We start from the raw sequence: 17,970 nt of genomic DNA, 5'->3' as shown, positions 1-17,970 counted from the left end.
TGATCTTGCTTCATATCTGACTGAGAAAATAGAGGTAATTTACCATGACCTCTCCCACTCTCATATCAAAACCCATTTGCATCATCCCCCATCTTCTCCTTTACTCTAATTTTTATGAAAACATGACACTTTAAAAAAAATTTTTTTTAGGCAGTTGCTCTATCCACTGTGCCACCTAGCTGCCCCAGTGACACTTTTTCTTGGAAAGGACAACCCCTCTATATATACCACTGATACTACCCCTCCTGTATTCTCCAGCAGATTGCTCTCACGGTGATCCCCTCTTTCTCTAATCTTCAGTTGTTCCTAATCTCCTAGTTCTTTCCCTGATGCCTATAAACAAACCTTAAAAAAAACAACCTTCATTTCACTATAACCATCTTCTCAAGCTATGGTCCTTCATCTCTCCTCCCTTTCATAGACAAATGCCTACAGAAGGCTATTTACTCTCAGTGTTTGTAGGCCAAAGGGAAGGAGCTAGGAGATTAGGAGAAATTGGACTAAAAGAGAAGATGGGGGATGATGCGAATGGGGTTTTGATATGAGAGCAGGAGAGAAGAAGGAGTGCATGGTGAATTACTTTTTCTTACTTGGCTTCCTCATCAGTTCCCAAGGGTTTAATTATCATCCCTTTGTAGGTGACTTCCAGAGCTATATAGCCAGTGCTAGTATCTCTTCTGAGCTCTAGTTCCTCATCACCAATTGCCTGATGGATACTGCAAACTGAATATCCCCCCAAACACCCTCACCTCACCCCAGGTATCTGAAACTCAACATGTTCAAAACAGAACCTATTATCTTTCTCCAAAACTTACTTTTCTAATTTCCTTATTTCTGTCAAGGGTATCCTTCCAGTTACAACCTCAGCATCATTCTCAGTTTCACACTCTCTCTCACATCTCATGTCTACTCAGGTCCTAAATCTTGTCTATTCTACCTCCACAACCTCTCTTGAATCCTTCCCTTTCTCTCCACTTATGTAACCACAACTGTGGTAAAGGCGCTCCTTTACTACACCTAGACAACGTAAAAGCCTTCTCACTGGTTTCCCTTCCTTAGCTGTCTACCTTGTCCAATCTATACTCAACACAGTTGCCAAAGTAATATTCCTAAAACAAAAGTCTGACCATGTTGATTCCCTGCTCGAGAAATTCCAGTGGCTCCCTGTTACCTCTAAGACAAAATACAATGTTCTCTATTTGGCATTTAAAGCCCTTAAAACCTGGCTCCAACCTACCTTTCCAGCGTTATTCTACATCACTCACTTTCCCGAACTCCTTGGTCTGAACAAAATTGGCTTTGTTGTGTTCCTCATATTCCATCTCCTGACTCCATGCTTTCACCCAGGTGGTGGGTGAAATGTGCTCCCTCCTCAGTGCTGCCTCTTAGAATCCTTCATTCTCTTCCTATATGAGGCCTTCCAGATCCCTTTAGCTACCAGGGTCTCTCCCCCTGGCTACTGCCTACTGATTTTGCATAGACTCATTTACGAACAGGTTGTCTCACCCAATATAAGCTCCAGGGCAAGAAGTATTTCATTTTTGTCTTTGTGCCCTGTCCCTGGCACATAGTAGCTGATTAATAAATGCATATTGATTGATTGAAGGTGAATGATAGTTCCACAGACAGAAGGAGTAAAGTCAGGTAGAAGAGAAGTTTTAGGGGGAAAGAAGGAATGGGCTCCCTTTTTCACATGTTGAGTTTGAAGTGCCAATAGTACCCACAAGAGGAGATGTGATGTAGTGAGGAAAGCATCAAAGAACGCAAGTTCCAGCACCACCACTACTGGTTCTGCCACCTTCCCTCTACACCTCAGTATCCTCATCTGTAAAATGGGAGTGACCACTTATACTACCTGAGGGAGTTGTGAGTAAAATGCTTTGTAAACCAAAAAGTGCTATATGTGACTTGTTATTAATAATAGTCTTATGATGGTAATCATAAAGGAGATACCCTAACCACCACCAAACAAAAGTGAGGCAACTCTAAATATAGGTGTTTTTGAAGTTCTACTGATGGCACGCTCTCTACTAACACGTGAGTCATGAGTTATCACCAAAAATTCAGTGGCTATGCCAACTCCTCTAAGGCCCTCTACAACCTGGTCTCAATTTTCCGTTCCGGCCTTATTATATATGATTCCTCTTCATGCACACTACAATCTAATCAGAATGGCCTGGTATGAATTCCCTCCTTCCTTCTACCTCTTAGAATCCCTTACTTTCCTCAAGACTGCTCCAGTACTTCTTTCTACATGATACCTTTCCTGATCATTTCAACTGCTGGCTCCCTTTCTCCCTAAACCACCATGTATGTATGTATTTTGTATTCATTCTGAATGTATCTGAATGTGTACATATTGTCTCCTTCAATGGAGTATAAGCTTCAATGGAGTATAAGCAGGGACACTGACATTATTGTCTTTGAATGCTTAGCACCTAACATCATGTATGTATGTAAAAGTGCTTAATAAATGATTGTTGATTGATCACTTAACATGGACATAAGGAAGCCTTTTGTACTGGTTCAGATTATATCCATTGTCACTATCATGGTATACAATAAGAGAGATGGAAATGCTGGCCGGGTTCCAAGAGAGAGATTTTCTAGCTAAGTGTCCATTTGAATCATTATATTCTATTTAGACCTCTGCTTTACCCTCCACTATTCTAACTGGTCCTGGGAATCTTCTCCAATGTCCTTTGCAAAACACTTCTGTCTGGTCTGGGACACAATGGCCAGGACTGCCAGCCACAATACATGAAGCATGACCAGCGTGTACACTGCCCTGCTGAGCGGTACTTGGGAAACAAGAGATTCCTATCACTGCTGTACGTGCCTGGCCAGCCCCATCACTTACAGAGAATGAAATTCGGTAGCTTCCTGCCAGGAAGCATCTGTTTTCCTGGCACCAGCCCCTATGGGAATGGAGCCAATGGGTCTGGGTAGGGAGAGGGCATGTCAGTTTGGCTAGAAGCTGGGAAGTTCGGGAGAGCGGTGCATAGGAACACCAAAGGCTCGTCAGACTTTTTAATTTCTATAGCAGAGCAGTAACAGGACACATTCTTGTTCAGGATATCAGGACTTTCTTGTTGGCCAAATGTTAGAGCTTTTTTACCTGGGAATAAACACAAGGCACTTAGCACTTAGGAAAGATGCTTACTCCAGCAGCTGCTGCCTCCAAGCCCCTACTCACACTCATTTTATTTCCCCTTTATGGGGCTGAGACCAGACACAACTTCTCACTTTGCTTTTAAGAGGCTACAGAGGCAGCTGGGACTTAGTAAGAGATCTATATTGCTCTCCTCCTTGGGGAGAAACCTGCTAAAGAAATTCTGCCAGCCCATATGTAAAGAGCAGGAAACTCAGCCAATAGAAAACTGCTTTACATTAGCAATTTTATTAGCCAATGAGAAAACTCTGCTCCCTCTTGCTAGATGTGGGTCCATTACAGGAGTACTCTTTTACCCATAAGCAAGATCCCCAAACCACCATATCTCTCCCACACACACACACATTTCCCCTTAATTTATTGTTTTGAGGAAATATTTTCTTTAGCAAGTGTTCAAGAGGTGAACATTGCCTTAAGCCTACTGACTTAGGGGTCATGTGTGCTAGACCAGGAGGTAGGTTGGTACAGGGTGCCTGTCTACAAAATAATGTCTGTCTTGCAGCAATATGCCAAGAGCCTTTGTAAGAAAGCTCACCCTTGAGAACATCACTTGCGTAAATCCATGTTAACAAATGAACCAAAGACCATAATCATGAAGACACACAAATAATTATGTGACAGAAAAAGCAAAAAAGTCAGTGTTGCAGCAGCAGTCAAATGGGGGAAAACCTGACCTGGTCAGGAGCATGGTAGTTAAGAAAATGATCAAATCATCTAGACCTGCAGGGTTTGGCAGCTCCCCACCAAAATATGTGGATAGTCTGCAGAGCAAATTATCTGTATCAGTGGAGAAAAAAAATGACAGGCAGGACTGGCAGGGATAATCAGAATCTCTAGGTCATCAGTCTATTGGAACTGGCGCCATCATTCTGTTCTCCAATGTAGGAAACGTGGCAGAATCTCAGTTTGCAATGGGGAGTGGCCCATAGTCTGTGCCACTACAGCAGCTGGGTAGAGGAGAACCTTCCCTCTAAGGGCAGGCTTCTCTTGGAAGTAGCAGCAACAGCTTTCCCTTCCACCTATATAATTAGGACCTTACAGCCCTGCTTCGGGTGACATTTTCCCCTGTCATGAAAAGGGAGATCACAGTCCAACTCTAAAGCAACTAAGTGCCAGGAGACAGCTTTAGATGTTCTTGGATCATCCCCAGGAGTTGACTATGTATGTATTAAATGAAGAAAAGTATAAGCCAGGGTACTGGCCAAAAGGACATGTCTTAAGTATATCTTAAAAAACTCTAGGGCTTCATTTTCAGAGCCAAAAGACCATAGGAAAGTTGTTAATTAACTCAAAAACCTTTGCTGTTCTTTCTAAGTGGAATGGACCTTAAACAAACCTAGATAGACAGGATTAATTTACATGTGGTGGTGGTGTTTTTTTTTTTCCTAATGTGTCTGGAGAATATTGCTGTAGTTACACAGTAGCTCCTGGATTTGGCTGTTCAAAGACTTGTGATAATCTTTCACATTATTTATTTATTTTTAACATTCTTTTTTTGTTGTTGTTCATTCTGAAGTTCCAAATTCTCTACCTCTCTTCAGCCTCTCCCTCACCCATAGAAAAAATAAGCAATTTTTGATAATCTTTTAAATTTTAGTGTCTCAGAGATACTGAAGTGTGGCCTTGCCCCTAGGCCCTTAGTTATGCCTTTTAATATGACTGCATGGTAAAGCATGTTTTACTCCAGTCAGTGAATGGGTTAAAGAGAGGACCTTGACATGGCCATGTAGTAGCAAATAGATGTTATGAACTTGTCAGGGCAGCTAAATTTGCTTAGGATCTGACAAAGTAGGGAGGATGGTCATTAAGGTCAAGACCTAACTACGTTCACTGTAGGAGGAAGGAAAATACATAGCTGTGTCTCTACCACATCTATAAGGACTCCACCATCTACCAAAAAATAGATTCCTTTGCCCTTCTCTTTGTCTATGTGTCAACTGGGAGACAGAGGCTGTTGATAGCAACACAAAGACACTAGAAAGATGGCCAAGTCTATGTAATGCTCTGGCCCTCTTGATGGAAGGTCTTGGAATAAAATAGTAGTAATTGAAAAATATGAGATTTAGATAATTAATAATAACCTCATGCCTACTACTGCCTAGATACAGAGAAATAATCATAAAAATTTAAGAACAACATTTTTCATGGATATCACCATACCAAATATCCCTAACCTCCAATCTATACGGAATGAAAAGCTATTAAAATATAGGGAGGTAGAAGAAGACATCAGACCTATATGACAACAAGATGAAGTGTATATATAATCTCTGTCACCCTGTCTACTACTAGAATTATTCCCAAGAGGCTTTCAGGGAACCTCCAAGAAGAATGATATAACACTAAAAATGATGATAGCTAATATTTCTTTGTCTCTTTAAGGTTTGCAAAGGACTTTACATACATTATCTCATTTGATTATACACTTGAACATACAGTGGTTCTCTGTGTGTGGTTCAATAGAAAGGTTGACAGTGAGGTAAGCGTAAGGCATACGTTAGGACTGACTCCACACTCATTTGTTTCTCCTGGATGAACAACATGGCAGCTAGGTAAGGGCATTAATTGAGAGAGTTATTGTACATTAGAATTAGTAAGCACGTCAGAATTCTGAGTCTCAGGCTAAGGGGTCAAGGGGGAGGGAGGTGTCTCAGAAGTGGGAATGAGAAAAGGAGGTGCCAAGGGACACTGCAGGTATTTAAAACTGGTAGCGTTCTGTCTCTTCTGTGTTCAAAAATTTCATGCTGTAACTCATCAAAAAGAGCTAACGCAAAGAATTAAAGATGTTAGGTTTGGACTGGAAGGGCTGTGGACCAGGCCCCGTTCTCCACTCACCTACTTGTTTCCCTGGCACGAAGCACCAATACCAGAGACCCAGAAAATTCTGTAGGTTAGGGGATGCTTTCTCTCTCTGTGTCCCAAACAAGACAAAAAGGACAGGAAGGGGCCTTGGCTGGGGAAGGGTTTGAGGAAAAGTCAGACTGCAGAGATTCATAATTGGAAACAGGAATTAAGGAAGGAGGCCTGTTATGCAGCTGTGTCAAGGGAATCCTGGGTATCCCTGTGGGGGTCCCACTGAATAGGGCAGATGAGGGAGATCACACTCAGAAGTAATGATGCATCCCTTGGTGCAAATGGGATGGAAAAAAGGAAAAGGATAAGTCAGAACTTCCTGGTTCTGGAAGGAAGAAAGGGAACTACTCAGAATAACAAAAGAAAACAGATTCCAACTCCTCTAGCATAGGAAAATGCCCCTTGAAACCTGTACTCATATTTCCTATCCCACCTGTTGCTGGTTCTGGAATTTCTAATCAGGGGCTAAAAGGGACCCTGTTTCTATCTAGTAGAAATATTATCATCATCTTGCTTTGCTCATATTTTTTCATGGAAAAACAGTGAGGTTGGGTGGTTATCATACTATTATTATTGTTTTATATTTAATGAACTGAAGACACTGGGTGAATAAAATGGCTGTTTTTTATAGCTGAACAACAATATTGGAATGTAGGCTCATCTTCTGTGGATTCATTCTTATATTTTTTCAATTCATTCACACATAAAGATGAGAATGAAATACTAATAACTGACATATAAATGCTTTCAAGTTTGCAAAGTGCTCAGCACCCAGGCTTACAACTTCCTTAGAGCTCTCATTTAGAAACCATATTTTCCAGTCTGTGAAAAAATCTCCAAAGGTACAAACACAGCCAGAGTACCTCAAAGGCACCTCTTACAATTCTCAGCTGCTCTTTTTCATTCTTTCTCCTCTAGCTGAAATTCTCATACCTTAAAATACCATCCCTGAGTCTGCCTCCTCCTCCCCAATCCCCCAAGCCACCACAGTTTCCTCTGCCCAACTTGAATGAGCCTGAGATTTACAGATTCCTTGTAAAAATTCAGAGGCACCCCTAAGAATGTGTTTGGAAAGGATCCCTCACAAAGTGGAAGGCTACCTCTTTGGAGAGGTAACTTCTTAAAATGTTGCTCTTCTGAGCACTGGCAAGTGATGAGCAAAGAAACCAGAAGACACTTTTTAAGTTTCTCCCTTTGGTAGCACTTTTCCACCGACCCATCCCCGCCAGGGAGTGCAGGCTGTGATGCTGGCTGGGCAGAGGATGGAGGCAGAGGGTGAGAGAGCCAAGTAGATAGGTAGGAAAGGAAAGGCCAGAAGTGTGGCAAGGGAGCAGTTACCTCCGTGAAGCCCTCCTGCAGGACATCCAGGAAATTCCCCCTGGTCAAGCAGGCCAGCATTGTTCCCGCCTTGCTTTTTCCAGGACCTAGTCCCCAAGACCAGGCCTCCTCTTCCTCTTCCTCCGCCTCCTCTTCCTCCTCCTCCGCCTCCTCTTCCTCCTCCTCCTCTTCCTTCTCCTCCTCTGAACACAAAGACTCTCTACTCAGTTCATAGGGATCTCTCTGGAGTCCCAGACATGCCACTTACTAGAAACAGAGACAGGAGCCAAAGCGAAGCCTCGCACTGGGCATGCTCATTTGGGGGGCCTCTGGTGGAGAAGCAGGCGAGCTGTTCCTATAGAAACAACTTCAGGATGGAGGGGCTGGAGCGGCCACAGCCTCAAGCACAAGGAGAGGCCGGCGGGCAGCGCCACACCACACGACAGAGACACACACAGACACACACATACACTCACACACAATGTCAAGGCCACCAGAACCTCAGGAGGAGGGTGGGGAAAGAAGTGAATCACAGGTCTTTTTTTTTCCACACTAAACATAGTAACCATTTTTTCCAGATGGAACTGGAGACTGTAAGGCTAAGGCACAAAGAGAGTAAAACAGAAGAGCAAAAAGACAGAAGAGAGTAAGATTTTTAAAAGTAAATAGAGTAAAGTGATATTGGCAGGAAAGAAAAGAAGAGAAAGAAAGATAATGGAAATTGAGGACATTAGTTACTGGTGATATTGAGACCCTGATGTCTTGGGAGTTTTGAAAAAATCAGATGGGATCTCTGCCTTAGGACTCATAGCTCCATGGGATTTACAGCAGGGGCCTGAAAGAGCATCAAATCCAACTTCCTCATTTTATAGGTGAGGAAATTGAGGCATAAAGTGGTGAAGTGATTTATCTGAGGTCTTTGCGTACTAAGGTACAGGGTCAGGTTCCAGCCCTGGTCCAGTTCCCCCCCACACACACCCCAGCTCCTTCCTCTGGAGCAATGCACTGTAGTCAGGAGGATTCAGGCATTGAAAACAGGGGTGTATATTTTAAACACAGAAAAATGGAGCTCTTGGAAGGGACTCAGATAAAGCATTTAAGGCCCATGGAAAAATATTCCTCAAGTACAAAATGGAATATTGCTTAACCAAACACTAAAGCAGCTAATTAACACATTAGATGGAACACTGGGCTCAAAGCCAGGAAGACCCTAGTTCAAAGCTGACCTCAGACACTTATTAGCTGTGGGACCCTGGGCAAGTCACTTAACCACTTTCTGCCTCAGTTTCCTCAACTGTAAAATGAAGATAGTAATAGCACCTACCCTCTCAGGGTTATTGTGAGGATGATATTTGTAAAAAGTACTTAGGCACAGTGCCTAGCACATGGCAGGTACTACAGAAATGCTTACTCCTTTCCCCTTCCATTCCCTTCTCTAAAACCCTAGCCTTAGTCACAGTGCCTGTCACATTGTCGTTACTGTCGTTGTTGTTCAGTCATGCCCCAATCTTTGTTGACCCCATTTCAGGTTTTCTTGACAGAAATAGTGAAGTGGTTTGCCATTTGGAAATGAGACAGAGTGAAGTGATTTGCCCAGAGTCACATAGCTAGTAAGTATCTGAGGCCAGATTTGAACTCAGGAAGATGAGTTTTCCTGACTCCAGGCCCAGTACTTTATCCACTGAATCACCTAGTTGTCCTGCCTGGAATACAGCAGACACTTAATAAATGCTGCCCCCAAAGAAAGGAAACACCAGGACCTGAAAGAACTATATTGCATCATTTACTCTAAGTCTTATAGACCTTAATTTTCCTACCCAGGATCACCCAGCTAGCTAGCTAGCTAGCTAAAACATTGTATTAAAATTGTACCTTGTTCTGGTCCATCTCACTACCCAACCCCCACCCCCCCAGCCCTAGTCAGTATATTAAGTAAGTTTATAAGTAGCTAGTATTAAAGTAATAATAGTAGGAAGTAAGATTGAAAAGGAGAACCTACAGACCATCCCATAGACCAAAGGAGCATAATTTGCAAACTGCTTAATATATTTACCAAAAATCACATCCTAAATTTCGGTGCTAAATCAGGAGAAGTCATCTGGGCCTTGCTGTCAGGGCCTTTTGGCCCTAAGATATGTAAATCTCAGTAAGACCAGCAGAACACCAGATGTTACCGATAACTTTAAGATGACATGGATATGTTACCTTTAAAGCCTTACTGATAACTTTGAGATGATTTGAGTATGTTGACGAACTAACCCTAAGGTGGCAAGATAAGAGTTAGTCTGTTCCCCTCAAAATAAACCCTATAAAAATGAGAGCTCAAACTTCTGCCCCCAGCCCTCTTCCGTCTCCATTGGGTCCATGCTGCCCGATACTCTCAGCTCTAATTCATGGTTATGTGAGTGATTCTCTGTGCCTCTCTCCAACCCCATCCCCTGTCCTCACGCCCATACTTTCTGTGCTGTTTGCCCCTATACTCTGTGCCTTATTAAAGTGTAATTGCTTCCTCACTTTCCTCTGCCATTGCGTTCTCTCCCCAAGAGTACCCAAAGAGTGGGCATGCCTGCCTCATTTTATAACTTTGTAAATTAATTAGCAGTTAAAGCATTTAAAAAATACTCACTTAGGCCAAGCACTGTGCTAAGTAAGCAGCACTGGGAATATAGTACAAGAAAAAAGCAAGAGAGTCCCTGCCTTCAAAGAAGGAGTTTCCATTCGAGAGAAGATGACACATAGGAGGGAGCTGCAAAGTATGTGTGTGGAGGGTAGGGGCTGAGGGGAGTCCAGAAGGAGCCTGGGTTGAACTAGGTTTGGAGCTCATAAGTGTCAGAGCTAGGCTCTGAGCCCAGGTCTCTACTGAGTCCAGGCTGAACATTCCATTGTACCACACTATCTTATGTAGCGCTTTGCCCATGGTTACACAGAAAGTCAACGGTAGGGCCAGGATGAGAGGCCAAATCTTTTGTCCATATGCCAGTGCACAGGGCCTTCACTGCTATGTGGAGCTCTTACCAAGAGTTTAGTAAGAATAAACTGCAGCAGTACCCAGTTGAATTAATGATCTTCCCTGAAGACACCTAAACACAGAAAGATTTCTGGAAAACGGAAAACCAGAAACAGTCACATTGACAGGTATCTCATATGAGCTACATTGCTATGTAGTTTCTGCCCAATGGCAGAGTGCCAGGCCTGGAGTCAGGAAGACCTAAATTTAAATCCAACCCTGGACACTAGCTTTGTGACCCTGGGCAGGTCACCTAACCCTATTTGCCTCAGTATCCTCATCTATAAAATGACCTGGAGAAGAAAATGACAAACCACTCCAGAGTCTTTGCCAAGAAAACCTCAAATGTCACAAAGAGTTGGGCACAAATGAAATGACTCAACAAATGACATACAGTCTGTAAAAACAGACAGGTCATAGAATAAATATAATAGAATAAATACAGAGGTACTGGTTAGATGGCTGCTAAAGGTTAATTATTGACTAGAATATCCTCATCCCTATATCCTAGTACAATAATAACTCACATTTCTATAGCATTTTAAGGTTTATAAAGCACTTTCCTTATAACAACCACATGAGATTAGTAGTGCAAGTATTCTTATCTCCATTTCATAGATAAGGAAATTGAGGCACAGAGTAACTTGCCCAAGGTCACAAAGCTGGTCAGTTTGAGGTCAGAATTTAAACCCAGGTCATTGGAAGTGTGACATATTGGAAAGAACACTGATTTGGGAGTGTGGGGAGGGCTTGGGTTTGAGGGCTCTGCTACTTACCACCTATGTTAATTTGGGCAAGTTATCCTACCTATGTCACATCTATAAAATGAGGGAATTAGTCCAGACAGCTTCTGGCAAGGCAGCTAGGTGGTGCAGTAATACAGTGCCCAGACTAGGAAGACGAGTCTTCCTGACTTCAAATTTGGCCTCAGTCACTTACTAGCTATATATGACCTTGAGCAAGTCACCTAACTCTTTTTGCTTCAGTTTTCTCATCTATAAAATGAGCTAGAGAAGGAAATGGCAAACCACTCCAGTATCTCTGCCAAGAAAATCCCCAATGGGGTCACGAAGAGTAGGACACAACCAAAATGACTGAACACAATAACACTTCTAAGATCTATTCCAGCTCTAAAAACTACAATCCTTCTGCAAAGCTTGGCAGATCTAGATTTTAGTAGGTAATGTAAACTCCTAGAGTTGGGTTAACAAAAATCAACTGCACAAGTTTTGGATGGGGATGGCATGGCTTACAAAATACATGTAACAAAGAGCAGGAGGTTTAAGTGAACTTCAAGCTCGATATGTCAACACCTCACACTATGCGGAAGCACAGAGTGCAAAACAAAGGAGGTACTGGTACTCTGTCCTGGTTAGACCACATTTGGACTACTGTGTGCAATATTTAGGTAGAAAGAACATGGACAAACTGAAACACATCAAGAGAAATGGACTAACATCATTCCTGACAGGGACTGGTTGAAGGAACCATGGGTGGAGAAAAGAAATCTTGTGAAATAGGAAATAGGTTTTTTTACTGGGAAAAAAAAGAAAGCCCTGTTAAGGGCCGCCATTCAGAAGGAGAATTAATAGGAATGTGATGATACACATTTATAACAGAGGTTTTGTCTTTCTTGCTTCTCAGTGGGTCAGGGAGAGGTGTGTGAGAGAGAGAATTTGAACATGGAAATAAACTGAAATTGAATTTTAAAAAAGAATAACAATGGGCAAAAATTGAAGAAAGGTTCAATATAATATGTCTATCGAGATCAAGGACTGTTTTTCACTTAGTGTTTGCATTCCCAGAGTCTAGGACAACACTTTACACCTAATAAATTCTTAATAAACAGTTGAATGAACAAATCCAAGATATCCAAGCATAAAATGAGTTTCACTATAACCATAGATATTCAAAGCAAAGCTGGGATAACCATTTGTTAGGAGTGTTTTGGTATCCTGGTTGAACTAGTTTGCAACTAAGATACCTTCCAGCTCCAAAATACTATGATTCTAATAATTCTAGTTGTTACTGATAGATAGAAAACATTCATTACTAAGGAGCAGTTTCAATCTCTCAACCAGGTAATTTCTACTGTCATAGAGATACCAAAACATCAGAGAAACTTTGAGTTAGAAGGAATTTCAGAAATCATGTCGTCTAACCTACAACTAAACAGGAATTTCCCCAATAGCATCTCTGTCAAATAGTCATCTGGACCCAGACTGAGATGTACAGCAACAGGGAATTCACTACCTCTCAAGGCAACCCATGCCAATTTGGGATAGTGCTAATTAGGTAGCTTTTCCTACATGAAGCCAAAATCTGCTTCTTTGCAATTTCTACCCAAATTCATGGTGAATACAAAGTCAAGACACACAACCATTACTGTTCCTCCAGTGATGGCCCTCTAATCTTGAGTCTGGAACATGATGATATAACACTGGGTAGAAAACAATCAGCAACAGAGGAACTTGTTAATACTACAACTGCTGTCACTTACTTGTGATGAAGTCATTGTCCTTGAAACAAGACATTCATCAAGCTAGAACCTGTCACTAAGTTCACAGTGTCTGAGAAAAAGACTCACAGCAATGTAAATCAATCAGAGCAAGATGTGGGTTAAGTACAAAGGTTCTCTACATTAGCCCAAGAGTGAGCTATTAGAGACCAGGATTAGATCACCCCTAGAGCACTCAGGATGCCTACAATGGTTCACCCTAGAAGGGTGGTCCTTCTGACGTCTTGCCAGTTGAGCTTTGGCTCCGATCCCCTGTCTAACCCTTAAAAGTAGAAGTACCCTTAAATCCCTCCAGTGATATCATAGTCATATATATGGGGGGGTTCCCACAAATTGCCCCCCAAAAAGGAAAAATACGAAGACAGAGGACTATGACCAATGTCGCACAATGATTTGGAGGTAGCAAAGCCATATGGTACAGAAGTATCAGGGATTCAACACAAGTGAAGCCTGTACGCAATTTCTACCAGCTGCTCTGCCTGGGGGAAGAGTCAGAAAAACGTGGGATGTAAGATTTTGCTACTATTGTTGCCACATTGCCAGAATTATCTACTTGTACCATATTTTTTGCAACAAAGCATCCTAAGGCCCTAAGGTCCCACATATATCTCTATCTCTATATGGGATAGAGATTAGTATCGATATGCCAAATATATACAAATAGGTCATGCTCATTCCTGTCTCCATGCCTTCAATCATGTTGTTCCCTTATCTAGAATAATGTATTCTCTCCACTCTGCCCATCCAAATCCTGCATATCCCTCAAGGCCCAACTCAAGTATCCCCTGCTCCATACATAGCCTTCTCTCATGACTTCATTCTCATTCTCACTGTCCTCTGAACTTCTACCACACTTGTACAATTTAGCATTTCATAGTCAGCTGTGTGATTCTGGGCAATCACTTAAGCTTTCTGGGTCTCAGTTTCTCCATCTATAAAATTAAGAAGTTGAATTTGATGACCTATAAGGTCCCTTCCAGTTCTAAATCTGTGCTCCTCTCCTGTGACACTATGATCTTCTGTCTTGTATTGTTCACTACCATTTTGGGTGCTGCTGTCTCCTCTTTTAGATTATAAGAGCAATGATCATGTCTTTTATTGCTTTTCATCCCCTAGAAGAACCTAATAAAATACTGAGCACAAAGTAGGTATGTATTAATACTTGTTAAATTGAATACACCTCTCATATAGATGCCTATTCATAGTAGATATAGTCACATTCAGAATATCTAAATATATGCAACCGTATATATGTCTTTCTCTTTGTATTATCAAATGAAATATAAATAGTTTTAGTACAGAAAGACCTACGAGTTTGGATGATCATGTTTCTACTCTTCTCCGTTAGCACAGACAATGGAGGATTGACTACACACACACACACACACACACACACACACACACGTATACCCAAGACACAAGAATAGAAAAAGGAGATAAGAATAGTAAAATGAGAATACATAAGGAAATAGGATATGGTGACAAAGTACACACTGGTGAGTGAGACAGAATGAGTAGGTAGGTGGGAAAGGAAAAGAGGCAGAATGGTGAGAGACAGGGGGTGTAGAAAGCCAATAAAGGAATCACCAGATGCTAGTGCTTCACTTAAAATGTACCAAAGCTGATATATAAACATACTTAATATTAATTTTTAAAAAATGAGCCATCAGCTATGCTCAGGACAGTCAGCTTTCTGGATTGAAAATTAGATAAGGGCAGCGACATCTTGTGGATAATCTGTGTGTGACATCTGAACAAATCTATGTCTCAATTCGCCCTTCAGCTCTTCCCAACTCTGGATTGCCTGGGTATATGAGGTATGATTTTATAATGTTAATAACACAATTAAAATGCAATAAATGTAAAGCCCCTTCTGTGGAGACTGGGTCATCCTTGCAATTAGTGACTAGATTACTACTAGGTCACTTTTACCTCATCAATTCAACTACCCTCTGAACTTGGTAGATTAAGTCTAAAATACACATGGATTTTCTTTCTTTTTTTTTCTTTTTTAAATTTTGATTCTGATGAATAAATGGAACTTTCCACTCTATGCCTGACTTAATGGATTCCAAGCAGTGCAGATAGAGGTATCACAGTCAACAACCCAGTGAGCTAGAAGAGAGAAAGGATTCCAGCACAACTATAAAATATTAGTATAAGGGAGCTGTGTTATTAGTCTACCCTTGCAAGAGCCCACAATCTGGTCTAGAATCCCCCAGATACAGAACTATACAGGAGCCCTAAACCTCATGATATCATTATACTTATCTGAAGGATACATCAGAAACTTACCAATGGCTCTCCTGCCTGCAGAGAGTTACAATACCCCGTGATCACTGGGGTCCCCATTTTCTGTGGCCCTGGGGCAGCTGGTTCAAAGCCACCCTCAGGAATCAAAGATAAGGAAGAGGAAGAGAGAGGGACCTGCAAAGATATGGGAAGAGAAAACAGTTTAGGAACTTTTGGAAGCTGAAATTAACTGAAGCCACCTCTCCCAGAGAAGCTTCCCTTTCCTTAAACTGAAGGTGGGTTACTTATAGCTTACAGTTTTTAAAAGCAGGGGCCTAATCAGCAAGAAGCTCAGCCTAAAGTGATCAAACCAGGCCTACTCCATAGAGATTTGAACAGCCTTGGCACTGTCATCACCCCATAACCAAAGCTGTAACAGTAATAAAAAAAAAAGGTGGCAATTCCGGTCTGCTATTTGCCCCAAAAAGCATTATGTTCTCCCACACCTATCCTTCAGTTATAGAAACTAGATGTAATAATACCCTCAAGAAGTAGAGATATTTGAAAACAAAGCCATAACTCAGGCAGGGTGACTACCACCCAAAGAGGGCAGTATTTTGTAGTCCTTCGCTATACTGGAGTGAGCTTTTCCCTAGTAGCTACCTCAAGCTAATGTCCCAGAGTCTCTGTTTCTCTACAGTAGGGTGGTGTCCTGTCCCCCTCCCCAACTGAGAGAGCCTTTCATGCTGCTTGCCCCAAGTGTCTTAATCTAGGTACAAAAAGTCATAGTTATAGCTTTGTACAAGTATTTCTAGTTACAGCTTTGTACAAACCTCCAGAAAGCCAAGGAGCAGCGTAAAAAAAAAACAACTCTTGGTTTTTCCCCACCCTTCTCAGTCCCCAGTTTTAATCCACAAAAGCAATATTTCCATTGTGTATCATCACCATCACCATAAATGAAACATGGAATTTCAACTCTCCAGCATTTTAAAAAAAAGTATCTTCCCCCTACAAGCCTTGAAGTCTGGCAGATAAACAACACTACAGCTATTTGTTTTGTGCCCTGGCTCTGTTTTGGACAGCCTGACCACTGCTTAAGGCAATATTGTACTCCCAGTGACCAGGTAGAAATGAAAGAGGTGAGTAAGAGTTGGCCCAAAGGAAAAAAGAAGTCTAACACTACCATACAGGTTGATCAGGACTCCAAAGCTCTGAATTAAGTGCTGTGCTCTGCTAAATCTGTGGCCTAGAGAAAGCTCAGAACCCTTAAAGTCTTGGATAAGGGTCCTTCCTTCTTCCATGTGTGTGACACCCCCCCCAGTCCTTTTTCCTCCTTTCCTTCCATTAGAACTTGAGCTCCTTGGAAGCAGAGATCGTCTGCTTTTCTATTTGTATCACCAGGCTTTGCACAGTACTTTGCACATAGTAAGCGTTTAATAAATGCTTCATTCATTCATTCATTCATTCATTCATTCATTCATTCATTCATTCCCATCCATGCCCAGGCAAGCTCTCCCTTGTCTTTTCACCACCTGGGCACTGGGAGTGGGCTGTAGTGCCACCCCGAGGCTGCAGGCTCACCACCTGCTCCATGCCTCTTTGTTATCCCTTGCCCCATAACTTTAATTTCCTAAAAATTAATAATAATAACTCACACTTCCAGAGCGCTTTAAGATTCACAAAGCTCTTTCCCCACAGCAGCACTGTGTAAAGGGGTAGAGTGTCCCCATATTATAGACGAGGAGCTCCTGGGCCTAGCATCCTTCCAGACCCGGTGTCCCGGCTTGTCCGCCCCGCACCTGGGCGCACAAGGCTGGGCTCCCGTTCCTGGCAGCCCCGCTGGGCCAGGGCCTGCTCCAGACTCGGCTCCCGCCCAGGCTGAGGCTCCGGGAGGCGCGGCGCGTTCCCGCTGCCATGGCGACGCGGAGACCGCCCTCCCCTCCCCCTCCGGCTCCGCCCCTCATCCACTCCTCCGCCCTCCCACCTTCCTTTCACGTTTTCTCCCTATGTCCCCGCCCTCTTCACGACTTTGATCTAGCCCCTCCCCAGGCCACGCCCCCCACCCACATTCTTTCTCCGTCCCCGCCCCCTTCACGACCTCGTTTGGTCACGCCCCTCCTCCTCACCCCGCCCCCGTGCCGTCCGGGTCCCTCCCTGTCTCAGGCCCTAGGTCTGAGAGCTAAACCCTTGTTTGGGACGGGAGGAGAGCGACACCGCGAAGACGCCCCTTCTCCCCAGAGAAGGCACCAAACCCCCATGCAGCGTGTTCCACATCGGTTTATTTACCCCGAAGACCGTCTTTCTCCATACAGGCAGGGCCGGCCTTGCAAACGAGGGGCTAATCCCTAGGACGCCCTACGCCACTCTCCCCACTCCATTCAGCCTCCCTCTTCTCCCTAGAGATGCTCCCCTTCCCACCATGGGGATCGCCCCTCGTATCAGTATGAACTGTCGTCCAAGGGAGGAGTTTCTGTGTCCACTTTCCACGACTGGATGGACAGGGAGCTGCTGGTCTCAGAACGGGCATGAACATTGTGCTTTCCCTTGGTGGGAAGGAGAGCCTGAGCCCCAGGAAGCAGCATCTTCAGGGATTAATTGTTTCTCGGGCTTCTGGGTTTCCTCTAGATCGAATTACCCCCAGGTGGTAATCAGGCTTTTGTCCAGTTGCTTATAAAGTTACCGTCATTTTTTGTGTTTTTCCTGGGAGCAAGGACTAGCCTATCGCTCTCCGAAACTGAGCCTAGCTCTGTCTGTTTTGTGAAGATTTCATTCGACCTTGGGTTTCAGATACCAGCGTAGTTCTGTTCTTAAAACACATAGACAGACCCTGGAATAGGAGCCAGGCCTTAAAACTCCAGGGAGCCCAGAGAC

General features: G+C 43.0%; 1 protein-coding gene across 5 annotated transcripts in view; it reads right to left on the bottom strand.

Moving 5' to 3' along the window:
- DIXDC1 (DIX domain containing 1) overlaps positions 1-15,266 on the bottom strand; it is a 66,576-nt gene extending 51,310 nt beyond the window's left edge. For 4 of the 5 annotated variants that reach the window (XM_020989775.2, XM_020989771.2, XM_020989773.2 and 1 more), the window contains exon 1: positions 7,364-7,502. In XM_020989775.2, coding sequence (XP_020845434.1) covers positions 7,364-7,423 — 60 coding nt within the window. In that variant the 5' untranslated portion in view covers positions 7,424-7,502. Of the gene's footprint in view, positions 1-7,363; positions 7,503-15,162 lie in introns of those variants that run through there. The other variant, XM_020989772.2, reaches the window with a different exon arrangement.
- Between the last annotated feature and the right edge of the window lie 2,704 nt (positions 15,267-17,970).

The sequence above is a fragment of the Phascolarctos cinereus genome, unplaced genomic scaffold (genome assembly GCF_003287225.1).
Source record: "Phascolarctos cinereus isolate Bilbo 61053 unplaced genomic scaffold, phaCin_HiC Scaffold_726;HRSCAF=1367, whole genome shotgun sequence".
Classification (NCBI taxonomy): domain Eukaryota; kingdom Metazoa; phylum Chordata; class Mammalia; order Diprotodontia; family Phascolarctidae; genus Phascolarctos; species Phascolarctos cinereus.
Note: the sequence above shows the minus strand (reverse complement) of the source record. Positions and strands in the feature narration are given on the sequence as shown.